The sequence below is a fragment of the Quercus lobata genome, chromosome 2 (assembly GCF_001633185.2).
Source record: "Quercus lobata isolate SW786 chromosome 2, ValleyOak3.0 Primary Assembly, whole genome shotgun sequence".
Lineage (NCBI taxonomy): Eukaryota > Viridiplantae > Streptophyta > Magnoliopsida > Fagales > Fagaceae > Quercus > Quercus lobata.
This window is the reverse complement of record NC_044905.1, coordinates 67768598-67795595: the sequence shown is the minus strand read 5'-3', so window position 1 is coordinate 67795595 and position 26998 is coordinate 67768598. Positions and strand designations below refer to the sequence as shown.

Sequence of the window (26998 nt, the reverse complement as noted above, 5' to 3'; positions counted from 1 at the left end):
AACCAGTGGCAATGCCAAGCCACTAAGGGAAGGAATAAACAGTACGACAGGTACTATAAAAGGAGGGTCTTGTCGTGAACAGCAAAATGAGGAACGACAGAACTTGAGAGAAGAAACAGAAAACTTAAAAAAAATAGCAAAGAAAACGAAGTGAGAAGAAAGAAAAAAATAGTGAGAATTAGAAAGGTGGGCTTGCACCGGTAGATTAATTCCTTCTCTCCCTCATGAAACCCAACCCTCTATAAGAAAAACTCAAAAGCACCTACGCAAAAAACCACTCAGGCCCATTTCCCTCAGGGCTATTAACCTCTACGGCAGGACTCTTTCTTGAGAGATTGACTACTTTAAGGAGGTATGTTCTCCCCTTTGTGGTTCTGCTCCCGCGGATTGAATTTCTGATCGATTTCCTCTAGTATTCCGATTAACCCATGATTATAAACATTTGATGTTCTCTATTATTCTTTTTCTTTCTCTTCCGTAAAAAGAAAACAAATAGTATCGTTATTGTCATTGATGTTAAGGGCTATTTAGTCAATTCCCCATTAAAGTGGCTAGATATTTTCTGTTTATTTTTTTATTATTATGTCTGCCTGCCACGATTTGTCTAAAACAGTTTCGCCTGCCGTGAACATGTCCCTGGCAGATTTGGCCTAGTTTGCACACAAGTCGGACCAACTTAAGCTGAATCTGGGCCGGTCCTGACTCTCTTATCTAGAAAACTTGGGCTTAGTGCAGCAGGAGGCAGCCCAACATCATTAGCACAGCCCACCCCCTTACAGAGACCATTTTCTTTCTATAAAACCATAGGAACCGGATTTTAAGCCTGCTTTAGCAAGTGTATGATCCATTGCGGTATGGGTTAAATTAAACGAGCTCCCTATTGAGTACTACAATGCAGAGGCGTTGCAAATTATTGGGAAAGCTATCGGTAATGTTCTGAGAATCGACACATTCACGACATTTGAAACTAGAGGGAGGTTTGCTAGGATTTGTGTGCATGTGGATGTGGGAATGCCTCTGGCTACTGCAATTATGATAGGGAGACTTGAACAGTAGATATGTTACAAAGGAATTCATAAAATGTGTTTTGGGTGTGGTTGATTAGGGCATAGGAAAGAGCAATGCCCATACATTATCCGGCAAGAACCAGTGGCCTCGGAGATGGGGGTGAAGGAAGGTGGTGAGACGGTTTCAAGTTCATGCCAAACTCATGCCTCTGACATATTGAGGAGCGGGGAAGGGACCGGCGCTGTACTGGTTGGGTCAGAGTAGTACGCAGAATAGAATGATATGTATGAAGGTGTGTACGGGCCATGGATCGTGGTGGCCCGTAGAAAGAATGGGACAAAACATCTGAAGAGTGATGGGACCTCACCTAGATAGAGTAGTGGTTTCAGCTTTAGGGATAATGGTAATATGGAGAAGGAGAGTTTGGTACAGGCTGATGGGCTTTATGGGCCTTCAAGGGAAGTGAAGAGAAAGCTATCTCCTCCGAAGTTTATAGATAGGGCCCAACTAGCTGCGGTTGTCCAGAGCTTGAGAAGTCATGGACTGAAGCAGGCCCAATACAGCCCAAGTTTGATGTTAAAAAGCGGTGATTCTAAGCCCACTTCCACTTGGCCCAAGTCAGCTCACATATCACAAAGGTTTTCATCGGTGAAGGGTAAGAAAGGTGTAGCTTGCAGTGGGTTTACATTTGGAGAGCATAGTAGCATCGTTGGGGGGTCAAACTTACCTTGCGACATGCCTAGTCAGCCTGAGGTGAGTGCCGACACGGTGGGGAATTTTGATTAGTGTAGTAAATCGGTGGTAAGTGTGAAAGTAGCTAATGGGGTTCCTTCCTATGCCTTCACGGGTTCAACGGTGGGTTTCCAAGGCCGTGATATGGGCAAAGTCGATCCAATCCATGAGGTGGTTCAGGTGGGCAATCAAGTACGAGATGCGAATAAGGCCAATCCAAACCATGAGGTGGTTCAGTTTCAATTGGATGAAAGCATAGACGGGTATAGTGACAGTAACGGAGATAAGGGTGTAGATGGAGAGGTTGCAATACTCGGATCCGGCGTGGGTAGGCCATGTGCTATGCAGTGTGAAGTTACTAAAGGAGATGGAGATAGGGGTTTGGCAGCTCATGGGTACTCTGTTTCTAGGGGAAGTTCAGATGAGAGAGGTGTTGGGGCGAACAGTATGGAGCTTGAAGGAAGAAGCGGAATTGAGGAGCCTCAGTGCTGATTGTCCCATTCCTTTAGAAAAAAAAAATTTATGATGAACATTATTATATGGAATTGCAGAGGTGCCTTGAAGCCCTCCTTTAAGAAGAGAGTTGGAGATTTGGTACAGAATCACAATCCAGCTATTTTGGTTGTTATGGAAACTCGTGTTGGGGGAGATAGAGCTAGGGAGATCACAAACTTGTTGCCGTTTGATGGTGCAATCCATACCGACACCATTGGTTATGCAGGAGGGCTCTGGGTTCTATGGAATGCTGATAGGGTTGAAATAGCCTTGCTTTTAAGGACTGAGCAGGAAATTCATGCGGAGGTGAAGGTATGTTTCACAAACATTAGTTGGTTACTTTCTGTTGTGTATGCTAGTCCTAGAAATGCCGAGAGGCAAGTTTTATGGAAAAATTTGATGAGTGTTGCTGAATTACATAATATGCCCTGGGTTATAGCTGGTGACTTTAATGAACCCCTCCTTAGTGAGGATAAATTTGGGGGTAGGGTGGTGAGTGTTAATAGGTCTTTATTGTTCAAGGAGTGCTTGGATAAATGTAATATGTTGGATATTGGGTTCGTGGGTCCATGTTTCACTTGGACAAACAGAAGGGAGGTGAAACTTTGATTCAGGAGAGAATTGATAGATTTTTGTGATGTATCCTGATGCTAAGATAACTCATTTAACCTGATGTCAGTTTAACCACTGTCCAGTGCTTCTAGAGGTGCAGCCGAGAACCCAAAATGGGAGGAGTAGGCTTTTTCATTTCCAAATGGGGTGGTTGTTGGATCCTTCTTTTTTCTTGATAGTGCATCAGGCGTGGGAAAGTAATAATAGACTGGTTGATGCTATTAATTGATTTACGCAGAAAGCTAAGGAGTGGAATAAAAACCAATTCGGGAATGTTTTCACTAGAAAAAAGAATTTGATGTCGAGACTGAATGGTATTCAAAGAGCGCTAGCTTTAAGACCATCAAAATTTCTTGTGAAGTTGGAAGATGAGCTCCTTAGGGAAATGGATCTTGTGCTTAGCCAGCAAGAGGAGTTGTGGGCTTTAAAATCAAGGGTGAATTGGATGATACAGGGTGACAATAATACAGACTTTTATCATGTTTCAACCTTGGTTAGACGAAAGAGGAATCAAATCATGGCTATCAAGAATGTAGTGGGGGATTGGATCCATGAGGAGGGGGAGATAAAAGATTTCATTAGGTGTGGCTTTGAGCAAATTTTCTTGTCTTCTCATTCTTGTGTGTCTAGGCTAGATCCCGCTATTTCTCAATGGCAGCTTAGGCTTTTGGATTTGGAGAAGGAGAGTATTAGTTTTTTTTTTGGGGGGGGGGGGGCTGCTTCTGAAGAAGAGATAAAGGCAACCCTTTGGTCTTTGAAACCTTTCAAAGCCCCGGGACCGGATGCACTTCATGCGGGATTTTTCCAAAAGTTTTGGCATATTGTGGGTAAGTCTGTGATTGAAGAGGTTCAAAAGGTTTTTGATGATAGAAGAATGCCGAAGGCTTTGAATAGTACCTACATTGCCTTGATTCCAAAAATTCAGGGTTCGGAAACTTTGGGTAACTATAGACCTATTAGTTTGTGTAATACGGTGTATAAGGTGGTTACTAAGATTATTGTGGCAAGGTTGCGACCTTACTTGGACAAACTCATCTCTCCTATGCAAACGGCTTTTGTGCCGGGTCGTAAAGGGATTGATAATATTATTATTGCCCAGGAGATCATTCATTCCCTTGGGAAGAAGAAAGGAAGGACTGGGTAAATGGCGCTTAAGATTGATTTGGAGAAAGCTTATGATAAGATTGAATGGAATTTCATCAGAGATATGCTTATTCGGGTTAATCTTCCAATGGATATTATAGATGTCATAATGAGTTGTGTCTACAGTTTCTACATCTATTTTATTCAATGGAGAAGCCCTTGACCCGATTTATCTCTCTAGGAGTATAAGGCAGGGAGACCTGATATCTCCATACTTGTTCATCCTATGCATGGACTATCTTGGGTAGCTCATTGAAGAGAAGTGTAGTGGGAAGTTATGGCAGCCAGTGAAGGCATCTCAGAGTGGTTTAACTTTTTCCCACCTATTCTTTGCAGATGATTTAATTCTTTTTGCCAAAGCTGATTGGGTTAATTGTGCGGCCATTAGAGATGTCTTGGATACCTTTTGTAGCATTTCTGGCCAAACAGTGAGTGAAGCTAAGTCAAGGGTGTACTTCTCACCAAATGTCGATAGGGATACTAGGGAGTCCCTTTGTGACATTTTGGGGTTTGCGTCAACATTGTATCTTGGTAAGTACCTTGGATTCCCGCTAAAACATTCGGGTTCTTCTTCACATGATTATGACTTTATTTTGGATAGAGTGAAGCAAAAACTTTCTAGGTGGAAGGCTAACCTTTTATCTTTGGTTGGCCATAGAATGCTCATTCAGTCATCATTGGCTGCTATCCCCTCGTACATTATGCAGTGCTCTTACCTTCTGGGAAGGGTATTGAATGGACTAGATAGAGTGAATAGGAACTTTCTTTGGGAGTCTATAGATTCAGCCAAGAATATTCATTGGGTTGGTTGGGAGAAGGTGACAAAATCTGAGGAAGGTGGTTTAGGGTTGCAAACAGCCAAGGGTAGGAATGTGGCACTCTTATCCAAATTTAATTGGAGATTTCATACGGAAGGGGAGGCACCATAGGTTAATGTGTTGAAGAAGAAGTATTGCAACCATCGAAGGAGAGCAGCCGCTAATACAAACAGTCTCCCTTGCTCCTCAATATGGGCAGCTATGAAGAAAGGGATGGGCACTTTTAACAAGGGTTGTAGATGGTTGGTGACAAAAAATAGCACTTTGAATATTTGGCATAACAATTGGATGAATGGGGGACCCTTTAGAAAGTTGATCCAAGGGCCTATTTCTCAAGAAGCCAATCTTTGGAAATTAAAGATATTATGCTTGATATGGGCTAGGATTCGGAGAAAACAACCTTTGAGTTACAGATGAAGTCAAGGGATTGATTTGTGCAATTCCCATGTCGACCTTAGGAGGTGGCTCGAACAAATTGGCTTGGGCCGGATCATCCAATGGGTCCTTTGATGTCAAAAGCGCATATGGTTTTGCTATGGAGTCTTCCAATGAGATTGCTTTTACGGCTAGCTAGATTTGGAAGGCAGATTTGCTTCCAAAGGTTAGAATGTTCCTTTGGTTGTGTGCTTACAATAGTATTGGTGTTAAGGTTTGTTTAGGAAGAAGAGGAGTGATTCAAGATGAAGTGTGCCCTGTTTGCTGCAATGGTGCTAAAACTATCTTGCATACCTTGAGAGATTGCTCTCACCTAAAACATATTTGGAACCAGCTAGGGGTCACGGCTTCTAATTATGATTTCTGGCATGTTAATTTGTTGGATTGGTTGTCTCTTAATGTTAGAACTAATGATAAGCTGCATGTCACGGGTACCCCTTGGAAACTTGTTTTTCCCTTTGCTCTTTGGAGCATTTGGAAGAGTAGGAATAACATCGTTTTCAATAGGAAAGGTTGGAATCAAAATTTGGTTTTGGATATTGTGTATCAAGCTATGGATTATCTTCATTGTGTGGCTGCTCCTAGGATGCAAGGCCGTAGAGTCTTAAGGAGAATTGGGTGGGAGCGTCCTGTGCAAGGGTGGAAGAAATTGAACACTGATGGGTCATACAGTGAGCTTCACGGCCTGGCTGGTTATGGGGGAGTGGTGAGGAATGAGGATGGGCAGTGGGTAGCTGGGTTTAGTAAGCGAATTGGGGTCACCAACAGCTTTGCTGCTGAGTTGTGGGGGCTGCGTGAGGGCCTCACGCTATGCTGCAATTTGAATATTCATTGTATTGTAGTTGAGATGGATGCCAAGGCTATTTTTGATGTGTTACAGAATGCAGATTATGCTAACAACATTATATCACCTATTTTGGATGATTACAGGCAGCTGCTTACCCAATTCCATCAAGTCCATATTAATCATTGCTTCCGACAAGCCAATCAATGTGCTGATGGTTTAGTTAGGATGAGCTTTAGGATGACTTCTGATTTTCTTATTTATGATAGTCCGCCTGTGGACATTTTAGATGTTTTAAGGGTGACCTCAATGGGATGTATTTTAACTGGATATGTCCTGAACCTTGTACTGGTGTTAGTTTTAATATTATCTTCTTTTCAAAAAAAAAAAAAAAAAATCTTGAGTATTTTGATGGCGAAAACGACGGGCTCCACTTCTCTCAAACAATAGAGATTCTTGCAATATGTGCTAACAAACTCCACCATATCCACATACCCAAACTCCACCATGTCTAAACACCCTAGAGAAGAATAATGTTCTATCATTGGTAAAAGAGCTTCTGCCATGTAAGCATGGCGAAGTGGCTGTGATGTAAATTCACTAATCACAAATTTAAAGTAAATGAATATCACTATTAGAGATCACAAATTTAAAGTAAATGAATGAATCAAATTAAATATCACGATTAGACATACAACTTGAAAGAAGAAAAACTGAGAAGATCACAAATTTAAAAAAGGAAAATTGGAAAAATTAGATTTTGTAAAGAATTTTAAACTATAGGTTTGAAGTAACTGAGTTTTCCTCCAATATTTCACACGAAAATTTATATAAAAAATAGATTGATATATATATATATATATATATATATATATGATAATTCAATAGTTGAAGTAGATGTATTTGAACCTTGATGGTAGTTGTTGAGCTACAAAGTGGTATTTTATATGCTTTAATCACATGAAACAGGTGTCCATATAGTGATGGAGTTCAAGAAGAAATTCACAATAAATGTATGTGTGCTTTAATCACATCATATCAAGCTAGTTATAATTAATAATAGAAAAGTTTTTAAATCTAATTTCATCCGAAACATATCAGGCTAGTTATAATTAATAATAGAAAAGTTTTTAAATCTAATTTCATCCGGAATGATGAGACGGGAAATTAAAAAAAAAAAAAAAATTCTTAAGGAGAATTTTTTTTTTTTTGAGAGAGAGTTTCAACTTATGACGTTCGCTCCTGATAATAGCTCTTTATCATCAGACCAAGATACTAATCACTTTTTGGTGTAGGCAGAGATTAAACCCCAGATCTCTTTTAAATGTATTAGATAGGGGTTATAATCACATGACATTTTTAATAAGTCACGTGACTTATATTTAAATAATATAAGTGGATGGTTTTTTTAACCACCACTTAGTGGGTTACATAAAAATTCCTGCAATTTAGGTTGTATAAAAACATTGCTCTTTGTTTATTTATTTTTATTTTTTTGAGATAGGTAAGTTAGTGAGAGAAGAGAGATGAAAATTGAACCACAAATTTAGGACACTATCATTACTATTGGATTATCACTTGAATTCTCAATATTTTTCATTTTCAAATGGTTGCTATTTTCTTGATTATTTAAATATTTAGGGGTTGTTTGGATGGCTTTTTTTCATCACTCAATTTCCATCACTCATCACTCATCACTTATCATTCATCATTCATCACTTTAAAATACCACACCTGTTTGGCACCATCACTCACTATTTTTCACACTGTTTGTGGGCCCCATACCTATCACTTGGTGCAGTTTTTTTTTTTTTTTTTTTTTTTTTTTCAATACCCAAAAACCCAAACCAGAAAGGAAAAAAGAAAAGAAAAGAAACCCAGATCACCCGAACCTAGTGAAAGAAGAAAGGAAAAAAAGAAAAAGAAAAAAGAAACCCAGATCACCGAACCAGTGAAAGAAGAAGAAGAAGAAGAAAAAAAAAAGAAACCCAGAAATCCGAACCCAGAGAAAGAAGAAGGAAAAAAGAAAAGAAAAAGAAGAACACCCGAGATTGAACCTAGGAGAAGAAAGGAAAAAAGAAAAAAGAAAAAAAAGGAAGAAAACACCCGAGACCAAACCCAGGAGAAGAAAGGAAAAAAAAAAAAAAAAAAAGGAAGACACCTGAGACCGAACCCAGGAGAAGAAAGGGAAAAAAAGAAAAAAGAAGGTAGATTGGTCAAAAGGTGCAACTGAGTTATGACCAGTGAGTCCCCCATGTGTGTTTAATTACAAAAATGCCATTGAGTTATGAGTTATGGAAACTGAAAACAGCTAAAATGTGTTTCAGTTTCCATAACTCATCACTCAAAAATCAGATAATTGAGTGATGGAAACAGAGTTATGGAAATAGAGTTATGGTGGTGCCAAACGGACTTCTAGCTATGGGTCCCACCATTTTTGAGTTATGAATTATGGAAACAGAATTATGAATTATGGAAATTGATGATCCAAACACCCCCTTAATATCATGTGCCAAATTCTAGCATCACCTGATAGAATGAAGTCTTCAGTAAACCAAGCACGTGCCTTGTATGTTTCTTCTTGCTAAGTACCTGCTTTATTTGTATAGCCAATCATTTTAGTTGCCTTACGAAAATTTGGCTGCTATCTTCTTGAACTTTCACTCACAACTCAAGCTGCAGCTGTAGTGGCTGCCTCAATTGCAGAGGTTTGTATGCAAAATATGAACTTTATTTTGCTATTTATCAATTTTTTAATTGCTCAATGTGAATAATTCTTTTGGAAAAATACAAAGTGGCAAAAAGGAAGTCTAAATGGCAGTTTGAGAGGGCAGATTTTAGAGTATGATATGGAAAGGGTTGGGCAAAGGACAGAAAGAGAAGGATATTTGAAACTAGCCATGATAAGGGAAAGAAAAAGTTAGATTTGATTATGTTAATTGCATCAAAGAGTTCTATTAAGGGAACACTAGATGAAGGAAAGAGAAAGTAGCTACTTTGATGTATTCTTTGATTCAATCCATGCAGGGAATTGGGGAGAATTTCCAATTTAGTAACTCCATTGATGATATATATCATAGGTTCGCTGGGAGAATTATGACAGTCAAATAGGAAAAAAGTGATTCATTATGTAATTCTGAAGTGATTTTCATAGATTCTTCGTACTTTTTATCCGATGCAATTGTTGGTGTTAATTAGGAACATCGAAGTCATTATTAAGGGGGACAGGAGTCATGGTTCAAATTTTCAGGAGAGAGCTTCACACACACACACACACACATATATATATATATATATATTTAGATTAAGTTAGACTAAAATTTCTATCTTGTATTAAAAAAGGGAAATGTTAACGGATGCCCTTAGGGTAATGGTTAACAATTCATTTAAAGAAAGATAACATTGTTACTTAAAATAGATTGTTAATCATTACCCTAAGGACACTCATTAGCATGATCCTAAAAAAAATAAAAAATAAAAAAATAACATTGTTACTAAATTTTTTAAATTATAAAATTGATTTTTTTTCCTGAGCAATATTGATTTCTAAAAATCTTTTGGGGCCCTTTGGACAGTCCGATATTTTGCTCAAGAAACTTATGCAGCCTCAAATACTCAGTAAAAGTTGATGAGAACTTGAAGCTTGGGTCTCACTCTCAGACAAGCTGTGGTGAGTGTCTTGAATAATTTATGTCTCCTCTTACTCTTTCATTCTATATGACTTGCGTACTATTTTCAAAAGAATTTACAGTTTGGAATACTGGGCTTTTGAGATTCTTTAAAACTCGGAAATAAGTACATCAATTACCACAAGTGGTAAATTTTACTTTTTCCCCGCATTTTAGAGACAAAAATAGTAATTTTGCCATTATTTATTTTGTGGCTGAGTTTGCTGTTTACACGCAAGGAAATTTTAGCTTATCACTTTATATTCTCATTTTTTTTTGGGATTGAGTTTGGTTCTAAACACCAGAAAGTTTGATATTTATTTTTATTATTTATAGTTATACATAATTCACTTAACCCAACTAACCAAGTGAGTTATGTGTGTTACACATAACAAAATATATTTCATCATTTTATTGGATGTTGAAACCTGAAACTTCAAATATGTTTAGAGTCAAAAAAAAAAAATTTCCTTAAGATTTGGTTGACAGCCTGCATCTGAATACAATTTGTGAAGTAATTCATGAAATACTAATTTATTGTTTCTCTCCCCAACTGTTAATACAAACTCTAATTTACTATGAAGTTTCCACTATATAAAAAAAAAAAAATACAAGTTGAAAATGGCTTCTGAAGTGGGCCTAAAAGGTTAGATAGGACAAGTGGGCTAATCATCAAGGCTGGCCCAATAAATAACAACCCTAGATAGATTTATATACAAATCTTCCATTTAACCCCCACCATGTTTCTCATCTTGATTTCTTTACCTGGCGGCGGGAAAAAAAAAAAAAAACACCCAAAACAATTTTTTAAAAGCAAATTCCCAATTTCGAAGCATTACGTTTTACATTTTACAAATTTATTTTTTTTTGGTTTAAAAAAAGAAAGAAAAAAAAAAAAAAAAAAAAACCACAAAGCTCCAAAAGTGACTGGCGAAAAAAAAAAGTACACGACCTCCACGCGTGTCGAAAAGCGCGTGGAATCCGCATATCCCCATCCCCACTTTTTCCTCCTCCAACAACAAAAGTACGTTCTATTCAAATCCACACCGTCCAAAATTCCTAAAATATCTCAATCAAACGGCCGAAACCCCATTAACCCACATGGACCCGCGAAACACGACAACGTTTCTCATCTAGTTTAGGTTCGGATAGTACACCGAACCTAAGGCCCGGATGCCGGGCCTAGACCGGCGTTTTTTTCATCGCCTAGTTGAAAACGAAAAAAAAAGAAAAAGAAAAAGAAAAAAGAAATAAAATATTCCAAGTCACTGTTTGGATCGCTTTATCTTCGGCTCTGGTCCGAAAATCCAAACTTTCTCGCTCTTCTCTTCTGCAAGTCCTTTTAGACAGAGATAGAGAGAGAGAGAGAGAGAGAGAGAGAAAGAGAGTGTTCTTTTAAAACAAAGCCAGAAAGAGAAAGAGAGAGAAAAACTGTGAGCCATTACAACGTCGTCGTTTTGGAGCTTTTATAACCACTCTAGTGTTTAGTTTAGTCTATAAATTATAAAACCAAAACCAAAAAAAAAAAAAAAAAACATTTTTTTTTGTTTTGATCAGCTATCAGCTACTACTACTACTACAAGTCTACAACTACTACTTGTAGCTTTTAGGAAACGACGCCGTAAGTCTCTCTTTCTCTCTCGCTTTCTCTTTGAAGAACCCTAAAATTCTCTCTACTTTTTTAGCCATAGCTCAGCTCAGCTCAGATCACAATCTCTCTTTCTCTCTCTCTCCAAGTCAAACTGCACCTTCTACTTCCTTGGTGGGCCTTTCAGTAATTTTCTCTACCTCACTGTGAATTCACTTCATTAATTTGTGCTTTCTTGTGTTGAATTTGCTTGCAAATGTTTGTGCATGGTGTTTCTTGTTGAGAATTTTGGGGGTTTTTTGGTGTGGACATAGTGGGTTTTTTTTTTTTTTAGGGTTTTGAAGTAAATGGGTTTGGGTTTTCAATTTCACTAGAATTGTGCTATTTTATGCTTGAATTGTAGTCTTTTTAAGTCTAAAGCATAGTGTTTGTGTGCAATTTGTTTTGTTTCTGATATATTGTTTTTTGTCTCAAAGAGCTCACATTAGCTTAAATTTTACTGAATTTGCCTCTTGGTGGTTTCTGGGTCTGGAATACAACAATTGAAGATCATGTTTTTGGAGTAGTTCCAATTGTTTACTTAAATGGTGGTTGAGAAAGTGAAGGAAGTTTTGAAATCTTTCTGGGTTTTTTGTTTTGAATGTTTTCTCCTAGTTTTCATGTTCTTGGCAATTGATTGAAGCACAAAGTTTAAAGTTTAAACTCTTGTGGGGTTTGTTCATTTTGGTGATGGTCGATGACAATTGGCTGACATTTAAAGCCTGGTTTCCAAAATATGTTGTATCTGTATCGAGTGCAGAATGGAGTATAATAAACTTGGTTTAAAATTTAATCATATGTCTGTTAATGTGATGGTGTGATGCTACTTTACACTAGGATTTTCTTTTGCTTTTGCATGTGTGGTTCGTTTCGATGTGCCTTTTTTGTACATTCAAATGATTTGCCATAAATATCAAGTTTTGTTACTCGGCATTGTTGACTAGTATGTCTCATTTATCAACTGCAACATTCTTGTGCAGGGTAATGTTTGAACAGATGTGCTGTATCGTAGATTTGGTGGTGTGAGGTGGTTTGATACATGATGATGTTTATATATGGGTAGAACTACTTTCCACAAAAAGAATTAACTGAGTGAATCTTGGTGGCTGGATTTTTAATGCCTGGTAACGAAGTTGAAGAGAGGATCCATAATTTATATGAGCTAGACAATTCTTCCCAAGGCCAGTATCACACTCAAGCTTTGGATGGAAATTGGCCAGTTCTTAACTACAATCAGTGGGTTGGAAAACAGAGGCAGATTGGGGAAGCTCCAAGTTTCAAGCTGAAAAACAGCAACACTCAACAATTAGGTATCAGCGATTTATATTATTTGTAATAATCTTTACTTTAATGACTCTTTATCACTCTGTATTGTAGACAGTGGCAATATAAGAGGCATTTTTTTTTTTCACCCTTTTGCTTTATAAGTCATTGAGTCAAAATTTATTTATGGTAATTTGAATGAGCCATTTCATTCTCTTTATAACACAAACTGTATAGTGTTGCCTTTTAATAAATCATTTGATCATATATATATATATATATATATTTATATATAACACTATGTCTTTTGATATTTGCAGATTCTTTGTTCAACCAAACCCATACACAGTTGACGCCAAGACCTGAGTATCCCAACAGTTACTCCCGAAACCAGCAGCTGAATTCAAATGGATATATGTTTGGACGCCAGCAATTCCAGGCAAGCCAAAGTCAACCAGAGTTTTTGGGGGAAAATACAATTTATGATCCACATAATTTAACTTCCCGAGGCATCTCTTTCCTTATACCACAGCAAGAAAATGCATCTGGGGACAGTCCCACCTTGACAACAAATTCAGAAAGGTCAGAAATTACTGAATCTTCCACTGACTTTAACTTTGTTGGTGGGAAGCATCAGTTTGTGAGAGGCCAACAACCAGATACAACACAAACTCACCTAATGCAGCAGTCTGGATACAGTGATATGCAGATGCTGCAGCAGCACAGAATGTTCAAGCAGTTGCAGGAACTTCAGAGGCAGCAACAACTTCAGCACTTTGGTGACCCAAGGCAACAGAATTCTTCAAACCAGATTTCTGCATTGACTAAACAGGTTACTGGGGCTCAGATTTCACCTGTCATCAATGGAACACCTGTTAATGACTCATCACAAATGTTTATGAACTGGATGCAGCGAGGTACGCCTCCCACTGCTCAAGGTGTATCTAACAGAGTTATATTTTCACAAGATCAAGGTCAGGCTTTGCGTTCCATTGGTCTGGCTTCTCAGCAGCCTGATGTATCTTTATATGGTACTCCGATCACAAGTGCAAGAGGAAATATGGGCCAATATTCCCATCTCCAAGGGATGTCTCATGATTCTACCAATCTGTTGACCAAGGCTAGTGGTCAAACACAGAAACCTATGATGCAGTCATCAGCCTTCAGTAACACCTTTGTAGGTGATCAGGTTAATGTTTCTTCAGATCGGGTTTGCTTCCCCCAAGGAGGTTTCATACCCAAACAAGGACTTCAGGGAAAAAATGTTTTTGGACAGGTTCCTATTCAGGGTTTGAGTAGTGGAGTTATTTCGGGGAACATCCAGCTGGGGAATACTTTACAAAAAAATGCATCCCCAGTGGAATTTAATGGGAGGCAAGAGCAAGCTGGTTGGCCTGGAACCTTGCAGCAAAAGATGCAGCTTGGCCCTTCTCAGGGTTTGGTTCCCCTAGATCCGATGGAAGAGAAGATTCTGTACAATATGGATGATAACATGTGGGATGCTTCTTTTGGCAGGCGCAATGACATAGGTGCTGGAGGTTTTGGGCCTACAGTGGAACATACAGATTATTCAAATACATTTCCTTCCTTACAAAGTGGAAGCTGGAGTGCTCTTATGCAGTCTGCTGTAGCAGAAGCTTCTAGTAGTGATACTGGACTACAGGAGGAGTGGAGTGGCTTGACTTTTCAAAATACAGAACCCTCAACTGACAATCAGCTGTCAAATGCTATGGGTAGTGAAAAGCAACAAACGGGTTGGCTTGATAGCAACCTGCTGGTTACCTCCTCAAATTCTAAACCTTTTCCTGTGTTTAATGATTCTAGTGTGAACTCTAGTTTTCCCGGCTTTCAGCAGTCAGGTGTCCAATTCTCGATGGAGCAGAGAGATGCATTGCGCTCAGTTGACTCTCATGAATCAATTCAGAAATCCACCAAAAACACTGGTGAGTGGTTAGATTGCAATCCTAAACAAAAGCCATCCATTGAAGGAATTCAACCTGTACAACCGCTTATGCATTTGGACAATGCATGGGCTGGTCAGATTTTCGAGCACCCAGAAACGGATGCCCATCAGCTGAGAATAGCCTCATGTAACAATGTTAGCCAAACATGCAGTGGACCAAAAGGTAGGAATATTATGTCTTGATCACCCATTTTAGTGTTGCTATTTTTGGCACTCATAATAACGAGAACACTTTGGACAATTGTTGGACAGGTGATGTTAATGAAGCTACTACATACAAGGAGAGGGATTCTGAGGAATGTCCGTGGGAGGCTGATAGTAATTGTGGGGTAAGTTCTTTTTCTAGATCAACTGGAGGATTGGAGCAATTACACTCTGGCACGGATAGTACTCTACCCAACAGAGAAGGTTCTCAGATATTTAACTTTGCTGCTCTACCAAATTCAAGCCCTTCTAAGGCCTGTCAGGAAACAAGTCAACAAGTCCAACATAGTAATCAACTTGATTACGTTAAGCATGTTGATGTATCTATGAACAAGGAAAATCAGAGCATGGAAAAAAACCAGCGTCAGATGAGTAATGGTTCTCATGTTTTGCATAACTATCATGTGGGAGCAGGTGGAATGTATGAGATGCAGCAGAACTACTGCCAAAAGGACAACTCTTATGAAAACTATGGTTCCAAAGGATTGGGCAGGCGAGAGCAAGAACATGCAGGGCAGCTCAAATTCATTGGTAATGTTTCTAGCAGTGCTATGAACCTGGATAAGGTGAATACTGGTTTTTTTATATATATATCCATTTATGATACTTCTGTTGATTTTTTGTTTCAGATTTCCATTGTTGATGATGTAATTTTCTTATGTTACAGGGGCACTTACACGATTTTCATAAATGGGGTGGTCAAGGACACTCAAAAGCCTCAGAGAAGGTGCCTTCTAGAGGTGATCTTGATAAATCTACTACCTTTGACAGATCAGTTGGTCCTCATTGTGCAAATGCTACTGGTCAAACAAGGTAGTTGATTATGAAATAATGATGGTTTGGAAATGTGGGTTTGCATTTACTAATTGTTATTATTTCACTGCTTTATAAGTCAAACCTTTGTTGATCTAGTTCATCCCTTGCTTATAAATCGCACTGGCCTTATGTTTCTGTACTCCTGTATCCCTCTTGTTTTGCAGAAGTTATTATTTATCTTATTTTTCAGTATTTATCTAAAACTACACATTAGGGACCGCTCTTTCACTTATATTTTCTGTCTTATGGAGGCTTTGTCTGACTTAATCATGGCAGTGAAAACATGCTTGAGCTTCTTCATAAGGTTGACCAGTCAAAGGAGAACAGCACAATACCTTATCTTGGAGCTAGAGGCTATAATTCATTAGTGCCTGAGGGAGAAATGCCAGATGCGTCTGTTTCTCAACAGTATCATCATCAGTCTCCTGCTTCTCAAGGCTTCACTTTGAAATTGGCTCCCCCATCTCAACAGTTGTCCAATGTGAACCCTTTTATCTCATTTTCGGAAGTAGCAAGTAATATGAATTTCAGGCAAGCCAATTCTGAGTTAGGAGAGAAAAGCCAGACCTGGTTTGCTTCCCCATCCGTTCAGTTTTTGCCTTCATCACAGGAGTCAACTCAAAGAGCACATTGGGATAATAAAGTTTGTGCTTCAGGGCAGGCAAGCATCCCCTCATCTTCATATATGCATGGAAGTTCTGTTGCAACTTTTACATCTAGTCCCCCATATATAAGAAGTCAGGCTCAAATGCAACTCATGCCCAATGCACCTGTAGCACGTCCATCTTCACAGGCAACATTTCCTGGTACAGTTAACAGATATCCACCCTTCAACCTTGCTCAAGATAGTTCTGCACAGATAAGTGCCAATTCTTCTGGTATGTCAGTCATGCACCAGCAGGATGCATTTTCAGCGAAACCACAAAATGTGTGGACAAATGTACCCATTCAACGTCTTCCTTGTGTGGAATCTCAGAAGGTTCCCTCTATGGATACATCAACAAATAGAATGGAAACTTCATTGGCTGCACAGGGGCTAAATGATCAAAATTCCCTGAAAGTTGGATATGGTTCATCAGAATTCCCTGCACGTCCTATGAATGTACAAGGCTCTGAAGATGGGGCAGATCAACTGGGGAAAGAGAGGTCCCAGCTACGAGTATCATCTGGGATACTTGATGTTTCATCGACAGATAGTTTGGCAACGGATATCCCTGATGGAAATGCTTTTGCCTCTGGCTCATTGTTGGCTCATTCACTCCAGCAAGACCTTGTAAGAATGCAATACGAAGACAACAATGCCCCTGCTGCCTCTGATACAAATGTTGGGTCTATTGGCCATTCTTTAAAACCATCACATGTTCTCCATCCGAATTACTCTTTAATGCACCAAGTGCAGACAATGAAGGATGTTCGGCATGATGGACAGCAGTGCATATATGAACATGTTTCCAGGTCCAGAAACCAAATGGATACTGGACTGACTTCAGCATCCCAGCTCAACTCATTATCATCTGTGGAACCCAAGATGCAAGGCTTCTTGACAGAAGCAAGAGAAGATTCTGGCATAAATGTTTCACCAAAGCCTGCTCTCGTAGATAGACCTCATGAGATTGTTGCATCTGGTCAAAGTGATTCTCAAAGTCAATTTATTAGTAGTAATGTGGTATCTAGTCATGCAGAACATCCGCAGGTTAATCTGCCCGTGGCACCCTCCTGGTTTAAACAGCATGAAACTTTCAGAAATGGGCAGATGCAACCAATGTATGATGCAAGACTTGCAAAGACTGCTGCAGGACAGTTCTTTCTTGGGAAGCCGTCCCAGAATTTGGATACATTTTCATCTGTGGAACGGATAGATGCTGATGCTAGTCAGACTGGCAGAGCTTGGCTCAACCCAGCAGCCCAGCAGCTCAATCCATTATCAGCCCCTTATTTGTTGCCTTCAGCTGACACTGATCAATGTATGGCTATTGTGAGACCAAAGAAGCGCAAAACGGCAACGTCTGACCTTCCACCATGGCACAAAGAAGTCACACATGGTTCTCGAAGGGTTCAAAATATCAGGTACTTGCCATTATAGCCCTTTTGTTTGCTATAGTACTTCCTTTTATGTTCACTTTTATTGCTTAGAAGATGGATCAAAAGAAAGAACTAATAGTGTTGAAAACTTCTGATATTCTTGTTAATTTATCTTTCTTTTTTTCTCTTTTCCCCCTGGATGGAATTGAGAATTATTGTTAACTGTATGACTTAAGACTGGTGGTGAATAAAATATAATATTTCTAACTTTCTTTACTTCTTTTTCATTTTATATATATATAAGAAATTATCCATAATATATTTCAATCACTGGTTACTTTCTCCTTTAATTTTGTAAATGTATAAGAGTGCATTTGCTTTTGCAGTGTTGCAGAACATGACTGGGCGCTAGCGACAAATCGACTTATAGAGAAGGTTTGCTCCTTCTCACTCTTTAAATATTCTTGTATCTGGAAATCAATATTTTTTGTAATATTTTCATTTCTAATGGCAGGTGGAAGATGATGTTGAATTCATTGAAGATGGGCAGTCAATGCTGAGATCAAAGAGAAGACTTACCTTGACAACACAGCTTATGCAGCAATTGCTTTGCCCAGCACCAGTGTCCTTTCTCTCAGCAAATGCTGCTTCACATTATGATACTATGGCATACTTTGTTGCTAAGCTATCACTAGGGGATGCATGCTGCTTGAACTCTCACACAAGAAATGGTTTGTCTCGTGTACCACTGAACAACAATAACTTGTAAGTGTAGCTCCTCTGGATTTTTATGCTTCTTTTTCAAATGTAAGAGGATTTGTCTATATATATATATATATATATATATGTATATATATATTTTTTTTGGGTGGGGGGGGGTGTTGGGTTGGGTTGGGTGGGTATCATGGGGCACTCTAAAAATGAACTAAAAAGTTCTATCATCAATGCATGAATATATAATTTCTCATGGAATACTTGTGTATAAAAAAAAATGTTCCGAGTCTCCAGAAAGATAACTTCTGTTTGTAAATATGTTCAGGATTTCAGAGAAGCTCAAAGGTTTTGAGAGTATCGATGATCGCTTTTCAGAAGTTGTGGAAGACTTCAGCAGTAGAGCAAAGAAGCTGGAAAATGACTTATTAAGGTATGAGACAAGTATTGGCAATCATGTAATCATTTTGACACTTTCGGCATAAAGAAAATTGCAATTATATGTTAATAAAAGGATGTGGCAAACCCTATAATAATTTTATAAACAATAATGACCTTATAAATGTGCCAGAAGATCTGCAACTTACTTTGTAAAGAAGATTTGATGCTTATGAAACCAAAATTAAATGCCTGAACCCTTACACAACTGCAAAGAAAATTGGATCCTATTCTTAGGGTTTATTCTCTTGTTCTTGTGGAACATAGGCAAAAAGGAAAAGAAAAATGCAGTTGGCCTCTAGTTAAAAGAAAAGGAATAAAAATTGTGTCATGTTTTAATACATTCCTTTTGATGATACAGACTGGACAAGGCAGCAGCATCAATTTTAGATGTAAGAGTGGAATGCCAGGAGTTGGAAAAGTTTTCTGTCATCAACCGATTTGCCAAATTCCATGTCCGACCAGCAGATTCCTCCGCGACCTCATCTTCACCTAGTACTGCCCCTGCACCAAAACCCTCTCCTCAGAGATATGTCATTGCGCATCCAATACCTAAGAATCTACCAGAGGGGGTACCATGTCTTTCACTGTGATTATCAATTACATGATCCCCTTCCCAATTGAATGCTCCTTTCATTTAAGCTATACATTCCATATCCTGCCCACCTCTGATCTCTTTCATCAACATATGTACTGGCACCATGAAGGAAGAGGATTTATTGACAGAATGCAAAGCCAGTCAACCCCCAAGTAAAAGGCCACTCGTTCAATCTTGAGCGGAGGTTGATTGTTGTCATTTTTGAGGAAGTACATATTATTTCTTGTATATTTTGATGAATTTCCAAGGAGAATAGGTAGTGCCATAAGTAATCTTTTGAAATAGCAAAGAGGTCTTTGGTATGGATGTGCCTCTAGTCTCAAGTTGTTACATATATACATAATTTATAGGTATATCTGTTTAGCTATGGTTTTGTAGTTTTTTTTTTTCTTTTCCCTACTTTTTGCCCCCCCCAACCCACTTTTCAGGTTGGTTCTGCATTGAGCTGGGAGACAGGAGTGTTGGCATCTTGAAGAGCAAGCAATTAGTTAGTCAAATAAAATATTTTAGAAAGGTACAGCTCTTTGTAATTTATATAATGAAGTTTTATCAGATGCTTCCCTGAAGAATCCCCAACAAACATGGAAAATTATTAAAAGCTTCTGTGACCTTTGCACTTGTTCATTAATTATTTTCTTCTCCCTCAGTCACGTGTGAATGTTGTTCAGCTTTCATTTTATTGGGGGAGCAAAAGATCTCTCTGAAAAGGACACAGAAGCTTCTGTTTACTAACAACTTTACAAACCCATTTGTTTTCTTTGAAAAGTACAAGGTTTCAGACATTGATTCTGTGTCCCTCAATGTCACAAAAAAGAGGATTTTTATGTTGGGATGGAGTAAAAGACAAGGAAAGACTTTTATTGTACATGACACGAGGGTGTGTATTTTTTGGTTGGAGAAGATTCATAGTACTTGATTGTCATTCTCTCTCATCAAATTGACTCTTGAAAGCAAAGCTGCACTGACACGTCAGATGATTTGTAATAACTAAAAACTTTTTTGTCAACTCCATCTGTATCAGTATCTGTACCTGATCCACTCATGATTGGGAAAGTGATATGAGAAAGAAAGCCGAAAATATATTTAACCGAATTCCAATGGTGCAGTGGCAGAAGAATAAAGAACAAGAAACAAAAAAAACTAATTTTTAAGTGTTAGAAAATGATATTACTTTGTGGGGTTTCCTTATCCATAACACACGAGGATAAATTTGATTGGTTGACAAGTGGATTCCCAAAGAGTTTGTAATTGTTGCTGACAAACATTGGTGGGGTGTGTGTATTAGATTTTTTCAAAACAAAACACTGTTAATTTTGCCATCATCAATATCCCATCACATTGCACTTTTTGCCTCGTGGAAAGTGGGACCTGGACCACCTTTAGTCAGCCATGGATATCGTATGCTTGTTGAACTTTGATTGAATATTTTTTTTTGGGACTTTGTGTTTGTGATAATTTCGTGGAGTGTGGTCCTAAAAATCACCAATATTTGTTTCTACATGTCAGGCTGAAAAATAGTTTATCCTATATCGACTTGTATTAGTACTAGTAGTTCTCTATATAGTCGGTTTGCACTCTTGTTTTTCAAGTCGGTTTGGAGTCCTAACTCCTAAATACTAGCGGATAAATAAATTCGCTCTCTTTCTCTATAAATATCACATCCCTTGGTACCAAATTTATTCTTGCTAAAGTGATTACATACCGATAGAGAGAAACCCTAAGAGATTTCTAATACCAAAACCACCAAAACCAAAAAAAGTCACAAAGATGACAGACGGGTTTTGTACAGATTGCAAGGCATATACACCTATTGTGTTTGATCACACGGCAGGTGACACAATATGCTCTGAGTGTGGACTCGTTCTTGAATCCCGCTTCATAGATGAAACCTCGGAGTGGCGAACCTTTGCCGATGAGTCCAGAGATAAAGATCCCAACCGTGTTGGTGCCCCCTCAGACCCTTTGCTCTACGGTGGTGGGCTTGGCACGGTTATTACCAAGATTGGTGCTTCTTGTGATTCTTCTTTTTCATCTTCAAGAGTAATTAACCAGTGGCAGAAAGTTGCACAAAACCCAGATGCCTCTCTTATCAATAACTTCAAAAGGATTGGTAACATGGCTGATACGTTAGGCCTAATGGAGACTATTAAGAATCATGCCAAAGAGTTATACAAGAAGGTGACTGATCAAAATGCTTGTAGGGGAAGGAACTTGAGTCCCATAATGGCTGCTTGCTTGTACTATGCTTGTCAAGAAGAGGGTTGTCCAAGGACAATGAAGGAGATTGCCATGGTTACTGAGGGAGCAACAAGGAAGGATATATACAGAGCCAAAAGGTTGGTAAAGGAAAAGTTAGAGATTGGTAACAAAGTAATACATGCAGGGGATCTTGCAAGACGTTATTGTTCCAATCTTGGTTTGAACAATCTAGTAACAAAGGCTGTGCTAGAAACCGTGAAGAAATCTGAAGAGTTTGACATAAGGAGAACCTCTACATCTATTCTAGCAACGATTATTTATATGATAACACAGCTTTCAGATCGGAAGTGCTCTCTTCGAGGTGTGTAACCCTGAATATTGCCACTCCTAATCTTTTCATACATTCCTCTAAAAACACAATGATAACAACTCTTTTTTTTTTTTTTTTTTTTTGGGGGGGGGGGGGGGGACAAAACGATTTCTTTATGGGAAAACGCAATTAACAATTGAAATATCTATCCAAAAAAAAAAAAAAAAACTATTGAAATATAAACGGTGCCAACAAGGTGGTTTTTTTTTTTTTTTTTTTAATTTTTAATTTTTTTTCCTTTCTTGAATTATTGAATTAGGAACAATTTGTGTTTTGAACTGATTCAAATTCTATCTTATCTCTATTAAAAAAAAAAAAATTAGGAACAATTTGCAGGACGGTCTAATTATAATCTAATGACTTTATGTCATGTCATTCAAAGAATTTCTTTGTTTGTTAATGAAAAAAAAAACCTTTCATGTCAAATTTAATAATTTTTTATATTAGACTCTGTTATAATCTAATAATTGTGTGTCATGTCATTCAAAGAAATTCTTCGTTTGTTAATGAAAAATAAATAAATAAACAAACAAACTCTTTCATGTCAAGTTTATATTAGATGCTCCGAAATTATCTCCTTTTTTTAATCAAATAATTTTGACTCACTTACAGTTACTGTTGGATATGTTTTAATAATCCAAGCATTCATTGTTTCTTCTGGATGACATATATTATGTCCATGAATTTGTATTAAAGCCATTATATATGGATGCAGATATTGTACTTAGTGCTGAAGTTTCAGAATCGACCATCAAAGGGACATTCAAGGATCTTCACCCTTACGCTTCAAGGCTGATACCTAAGTGGTATGCAAACAAGGAGGACATCGGGAAACTTTGCTTCCCTTGAAGCTGTGAACTGATACCTAAGTGGTATGCAAACAAGAAGGACATCGGGAAACTTTGCTTCCCTTGAAGCTGTGAAGAAAATGGTGATGCAAGTTACAAAGACTTCCTAGTTAGAACTGGATTTTTATTTTATTTTATTGTATTTATAATTCAATAGTTACAACAATAGAGAAGGAGATTCTAATAGAGGACAACAAACTATACTACTGAATTAGATTTTAAATCACTTCGAATTAGGTTTTCATTAGAATTTGTGATTTTGGCTAATTGAGTTTATCAAAATGTTAATGTAAGGATTCCTTAGTCAGTTTATGTCTACTTTTTTGTTGTTGTTGTTGTTGTTTAATTTGTAAATGTAATTTGTGGGGGCCTTTTTATGTTAATGGGCTTGGGCCCGTTTGCTACACCAAGGCTTGTGAGTTAGTGGGTAAGGGAGTTGGGATTGGCCTTTTGGGAGTTATACTGCAGGCCAACTTGTGCACAAGCCAGGCATGCCCAATGTTGAGGCAGCTTAGGAATGGTACGGCAGGCTGAGCATAATAGGTATGGTCGTGGTGGGATAACTATCTTGCATAGCAAAGAATACTACAACAAAATGACTTCTACAATAAAATACATTAAGTAAAGGGGTTACAGCAGAACAACAAATATGGTAGAAAATAACTAATACCACAGATAAAAAGGGGTTACAATAGAACAACTGATACGATAGAAAGAGTAAAATGTATCATAACAGAATGGCCAATAATATAAAACGCTATGGCAAAATGAATAACAATGGAAATGTCAAATAAAAAGTCGCCACCACAGGGTAGTAACAACAATTCTAAGTAACTGTAATAGAAATGGATTGCTTTCCTAATCCTGGGCTGAATCATTTAGCAGGAAGGGATCCAAAAAAGGAACCAAACCCCAATATGGGTAACCTCGTTACAGACTTCTACCATTGAAATTACCCGTGCTTAGGAAAGGGCCTAAATGGTTTTGGGTTCCGATTCACAAAGTCTCAGAGGATGGGAATGTCGTGAGGGAGAGAAAAGGTGGTCTATTGATGCATTCCCCTATTTTTACTATGTTGACTCTCTTCCTTCTTCTTTTTTTTACCACTTAGTTTTCTTTTGCTCTCTAGTTCTTAGTTTCTTTCTTACTCCTCTCTCCATCTTACTTCCATCCCCCCTCCCTCATGGTTACCTTTCTTCCCTTTTATACCGCTTAACCCTATGAGATTTCTTCCTTTTGTCCCTAAAGCTCTACCAACCGTTTTTAATTTTTTGTGGGCATCATTCCAAGATTGCCCACTAGCCCCTTGGTTGCCCAGCTACTACCTCTGCTTAGAACGTGCTTGCTGCATCACTCCCAATCTCCAAACAAAATTCCTTTTTTAGTTTCTCCCCTCTCTCAATTTTTGCCTCCCTTAATGGATTAGGATTAGGCTACCTCACCACTTACCTCTATGGCGTGCATCAAATGGCCCTAGCCCTTTGCTTGCCTTTTTTGGGCAAAATGTCATCCCAGCAATGTACTTCTCCCAAAAGAAGCCTCAACAGGAACTCCAGAATAAACCCTCTTTTCTCTCCACCACCAAACCACATCCTATGAATCCCTTGACTGAGGGCCTACCTCCTTTGTATTGTTTGGGTACAAGTAGGTGGTGCTCCAGCCTTTGTGTGAGCTCCACTATCCTCTGCATTTGTCTTCTTCTACTTCCACGACATTCCTACTGTTCTTGCCTTGTCTCCTTTTGCTACACATGTTGGGCTTGTGCTTATCTCCCACGGTGTGAAGGTTGCATGGGCTTTTGGGCTCGTATTGCTTCCCTTCATATCCTCATGGATTGGGTATTGTCTAGGTAGAAGTTTTTGCCCTTCCAGCCCACTGGGCTTTTATTTCTACCATTCATTTTCCTGTTATGCCCACGGGCCTGCTGGCTGTCATTTCTGCCATGTTGGCCCATTAGGTTTATTATTTATTTTCTTAGGTTTCCTTGGCCCATTTACTTTGTCTTTACCTCTTATTGTGCCCATGGGCTTATTGGATGTCATTCTTGCGATGTTGGCCCATTGGGTTTATTATCTATTTCCTTGGGTTTTCTCGGCCCTTTTACTTTGTCTTTACCTCTTATTGTGCCCAAGGGCCTATTGACTGTTATTCCTGCCATGTTGGCCCATTGACTGTATTACCTCTCTTCTTAGGCTTCCCCGACCCAACTCTACCTTTACCTCTTATTGTGTTTATGAGCTTGTTGGCTGTCATTCCTGCCATGTTGGCCTATTGAATTTATTATCTTACTTTTACCACTTATACTCTATCTTCCTTATTGTTGGGCTTCTTTAGCCATTGAGTTTTTTTGTCAAAAATGGGCATCAACATAATTTTACTTCTATTATTGTCTACTGGATTGTTTTCGGATCTTACCATTAAGTATGGCAAAAGTCCCTATTCCACCCTCCAATAGTATTGTGCAAATCAAAATTTTCACAAATAAAAGAATAATGAATCTTGACAGATAAATTTTCCACATGCCACGTGTGACGTGTCCCAACCTCGTTGGATTTCACTTAGTCAGCAAAAATACACAAATCACCTCTACAAATCATTTTGGGCCTCCACAAATCATTTCCTACTTTACTAGAAAATTGGGCCCAAAGCCCAAAATCCCTACACTTACCCTTACAAGCTACACTAACCGAACGACAACTATAGACACCTCTTTTGGCAGCCTAGAAAAATTAGTTTTCTCTTCCACATTTTGTTACTTCGCATAAATGTTATCAGAGTAGTTATTAAGCTAAAACACTTATTCTTCCAAGTTCCATCTAAAACAGCAATCGTTCATCCAAACCTCCATCCAAAATTATATTCATATATTTGCATAACTCAAGTTCCAATTATCCAAAATTACTTCAAGCAAAACATTTCAGAGGAAGATCCATCTTGAATTCTGCATTTATGACAAAATGTTCTTGAGCGTGAAAGTCAAATTTTAAGTGTTGTGACCTCATAACCGGGGCTTGTCTCAAGATAGGTGATGTTATGGCTTGTGATGTTTTTCCCCATGGGTCTTAAAAACACAGGATTTAAATCAAGACAATCAAACTAGCACATCATGGAAATGAAGTAGGTCTCAAATTTGATTGTCCAAGAGTTAATACAATGGGATTGTAGCAAGATTTATTAATGTTTTGACCAAGAATCTGTTGTGGTTATCCTCAAAATTCACCTTCCCTCAACCCTACAAATGGCTGAATTTTTATGGACCCCCAACTCTAATGGGTATTTCTCTACAAACTCCACCTATTGGATGGTAAATGAAAACTTCTTCGGAAGTGGTCCGTTTGACCAAAGAAGATTGGAAGGATTAAACTTCTGCTTTGAAAATTATATTGGAGCACACTCCCAACAAAAGCAATACTAAATTCAAGACTCATAATGAAAGATCTTTGGCTTTTATTTTGTGAAGAGACAGATGAAACTTCAAAGCATCTCTTTGTAAAATATTCCCTCACGAGATAGTACAGTAAATTCAACTAGGCCTATCAGGTTCCATGAACTAATTTTGTCATCAATTTTGTTAGTTTTTAGACCCCTTAAAAACACAATCAGATTAACCTAGGTAATTAGTCAAGTGATTACTTAGTCCAAATTACAAGTCTAGGTTATCACAATCAAACAATCATATCATGCATAGTAGCGGAAAGATAAATAACACAACGATATGATAACCCAGAAAAACCAAACTGGTAAAAAATCTGGGGAGGATTTAACCTAGTTATCCTCAAGGTAAAAAGCAAATCCATTAGAAAGAATCGAAGTTCATACAATAAGACTTACAAGCCCCCACGCTCGACTTCTTATTGCTACCAACCAGTAGAACTTACTGACACGACCACGTGCAAGTTCCGAATCCACGGATTCTTTCTTTCTTTGGCCTTTGCAAAACACAAACACCTCCATTTGCGACTTTGAGATCCCACTCAAAGGTTTAGCAACACAAACTCTCCTATTTGTGACTCCAAGACCACCCTTGAAGGTTTAGATCATCAACACCTTTGATGACAAGAGAAGGCAGCAACTTCTACAATACCGGATCTTGAGATTTTTCAAGGAATAGCACTGGTAGAAGACATGAGAGAGCTTTTTAGGAACAAAACCCTAAATACAAAAGAGGCACACTCTTTTCTCTTTGAAAAGCCACATAAAAACGTGCTTAGGGTTTCCTTTATATACTGGGAGAAGTAGATTAG

General features: G+C 38.3%; 2 protein-coding genes across 4 annotated transcripts; both read left to right on the top strand.

The window, feature by feature from the left end:
• The first annotated feature begins 11019 nt into the window (after positions 1 to 11019).
• On the top strand, positions 11020 to 19981 carry LOC115976301. Of its 3 annotated transcripts, none has more exons than XM_031097501.1 (10): positions 11020 to 11316; positions 12303 to 12632; positions 12906 to 14711; positions 14801 to 15318; positions 15420 to 15565; positions 15845 to 17635; positions 17977 to 18025; positions 18105 to 18355; positions 18630 to 18734; positions 19101 to 19981. In XM_031097501.1, the coding sequence occupies exons 2-10, from the start codon at positions 12440 to 12442 to the stop codon at positions 19330 to 19332; spliced, it is 5091 nt and encodes a 1696-aa protein (XP_030953361.1). In that variant the 5' UTR covers positions 11020 to 11316; positions 12303 to 12439; the 3' UTR covers positions 19333 to 19981. The 3 variants fall into 3 exon arrangements, with proteins under 3 accessions (XP_030953361.1, XP_030953360.1, XP_030953359.1); XM_031097500.1 differs by having other exon boundaries at positions 11020 to 11457; XM_031097499.1 differs by having other exon boundaries at positions 11020 to 11469.
• A 1077-nt stretch (positions 19982 to 21058) lies between these two features.
• LOC115970772 (transcription initiation factor IIB-like) lies at positions 21059 to 22964 on the top strand. Its single transcript, XM_031090377.1, has 2 exons — positions 21059 to 21897; positions 22622 to 22964. Exons 1-2 carry the CDS (start codon positions 21105 to 21107, stop codon positions 22753 to 22755), a joined length of 927 nt encoding a protein of 308 aa, XP_030946237.1. The 5' UTR covers positions 21059 to 21104; the 3' UTR covers positions 22756 to 22964.
• Positions 22965 to 26998: the final 4034 nt, after the last annotated feature.

What these genes read in the sequence shown, in the direction of transcription:
- LOC115970772 (XM_031090377.1), top strand. Translation starts at nt 21,105, where the DNA reads ATGACAGACGGGTTTTGTACAGATTGCAAGGCATATACACCTATTGTG. An exon ending in TCGGAAGTGCTCTCTTCGAG is followed by an intron (nt 21,898 to 22,621) that starts GTGTGTAACCCT and finishes ATATGGATGCAG; the next exon opens with ATATTGTACTTAGTGCTGAA.
- LOC115976301 (XM_031097501.1), top strand. Translation starts at nt 12,440, where the DNA reads ATGCCTGGTAACGAAGTTGAAGAGAGGATCCATAATTTATATGAGCTA. An exon ending in AATGCTACTGGTCAAACAAG is followed by an intron (nt 15,566 to 15,844) that starts GTAGTTGATTAT and finishes TAATCATGGCAG; the next exon opens with TGAAAACATGCTTGAGCTTC. An exon ending in CTGGAAAATGACTTATTAAG is followed by an intron (nt 18,735 to 19,100) that starts GTATGAGACAAG and finishes TTGATGATACAG; the next exon opens with ACTGGACAAGGCAGCAGCAT.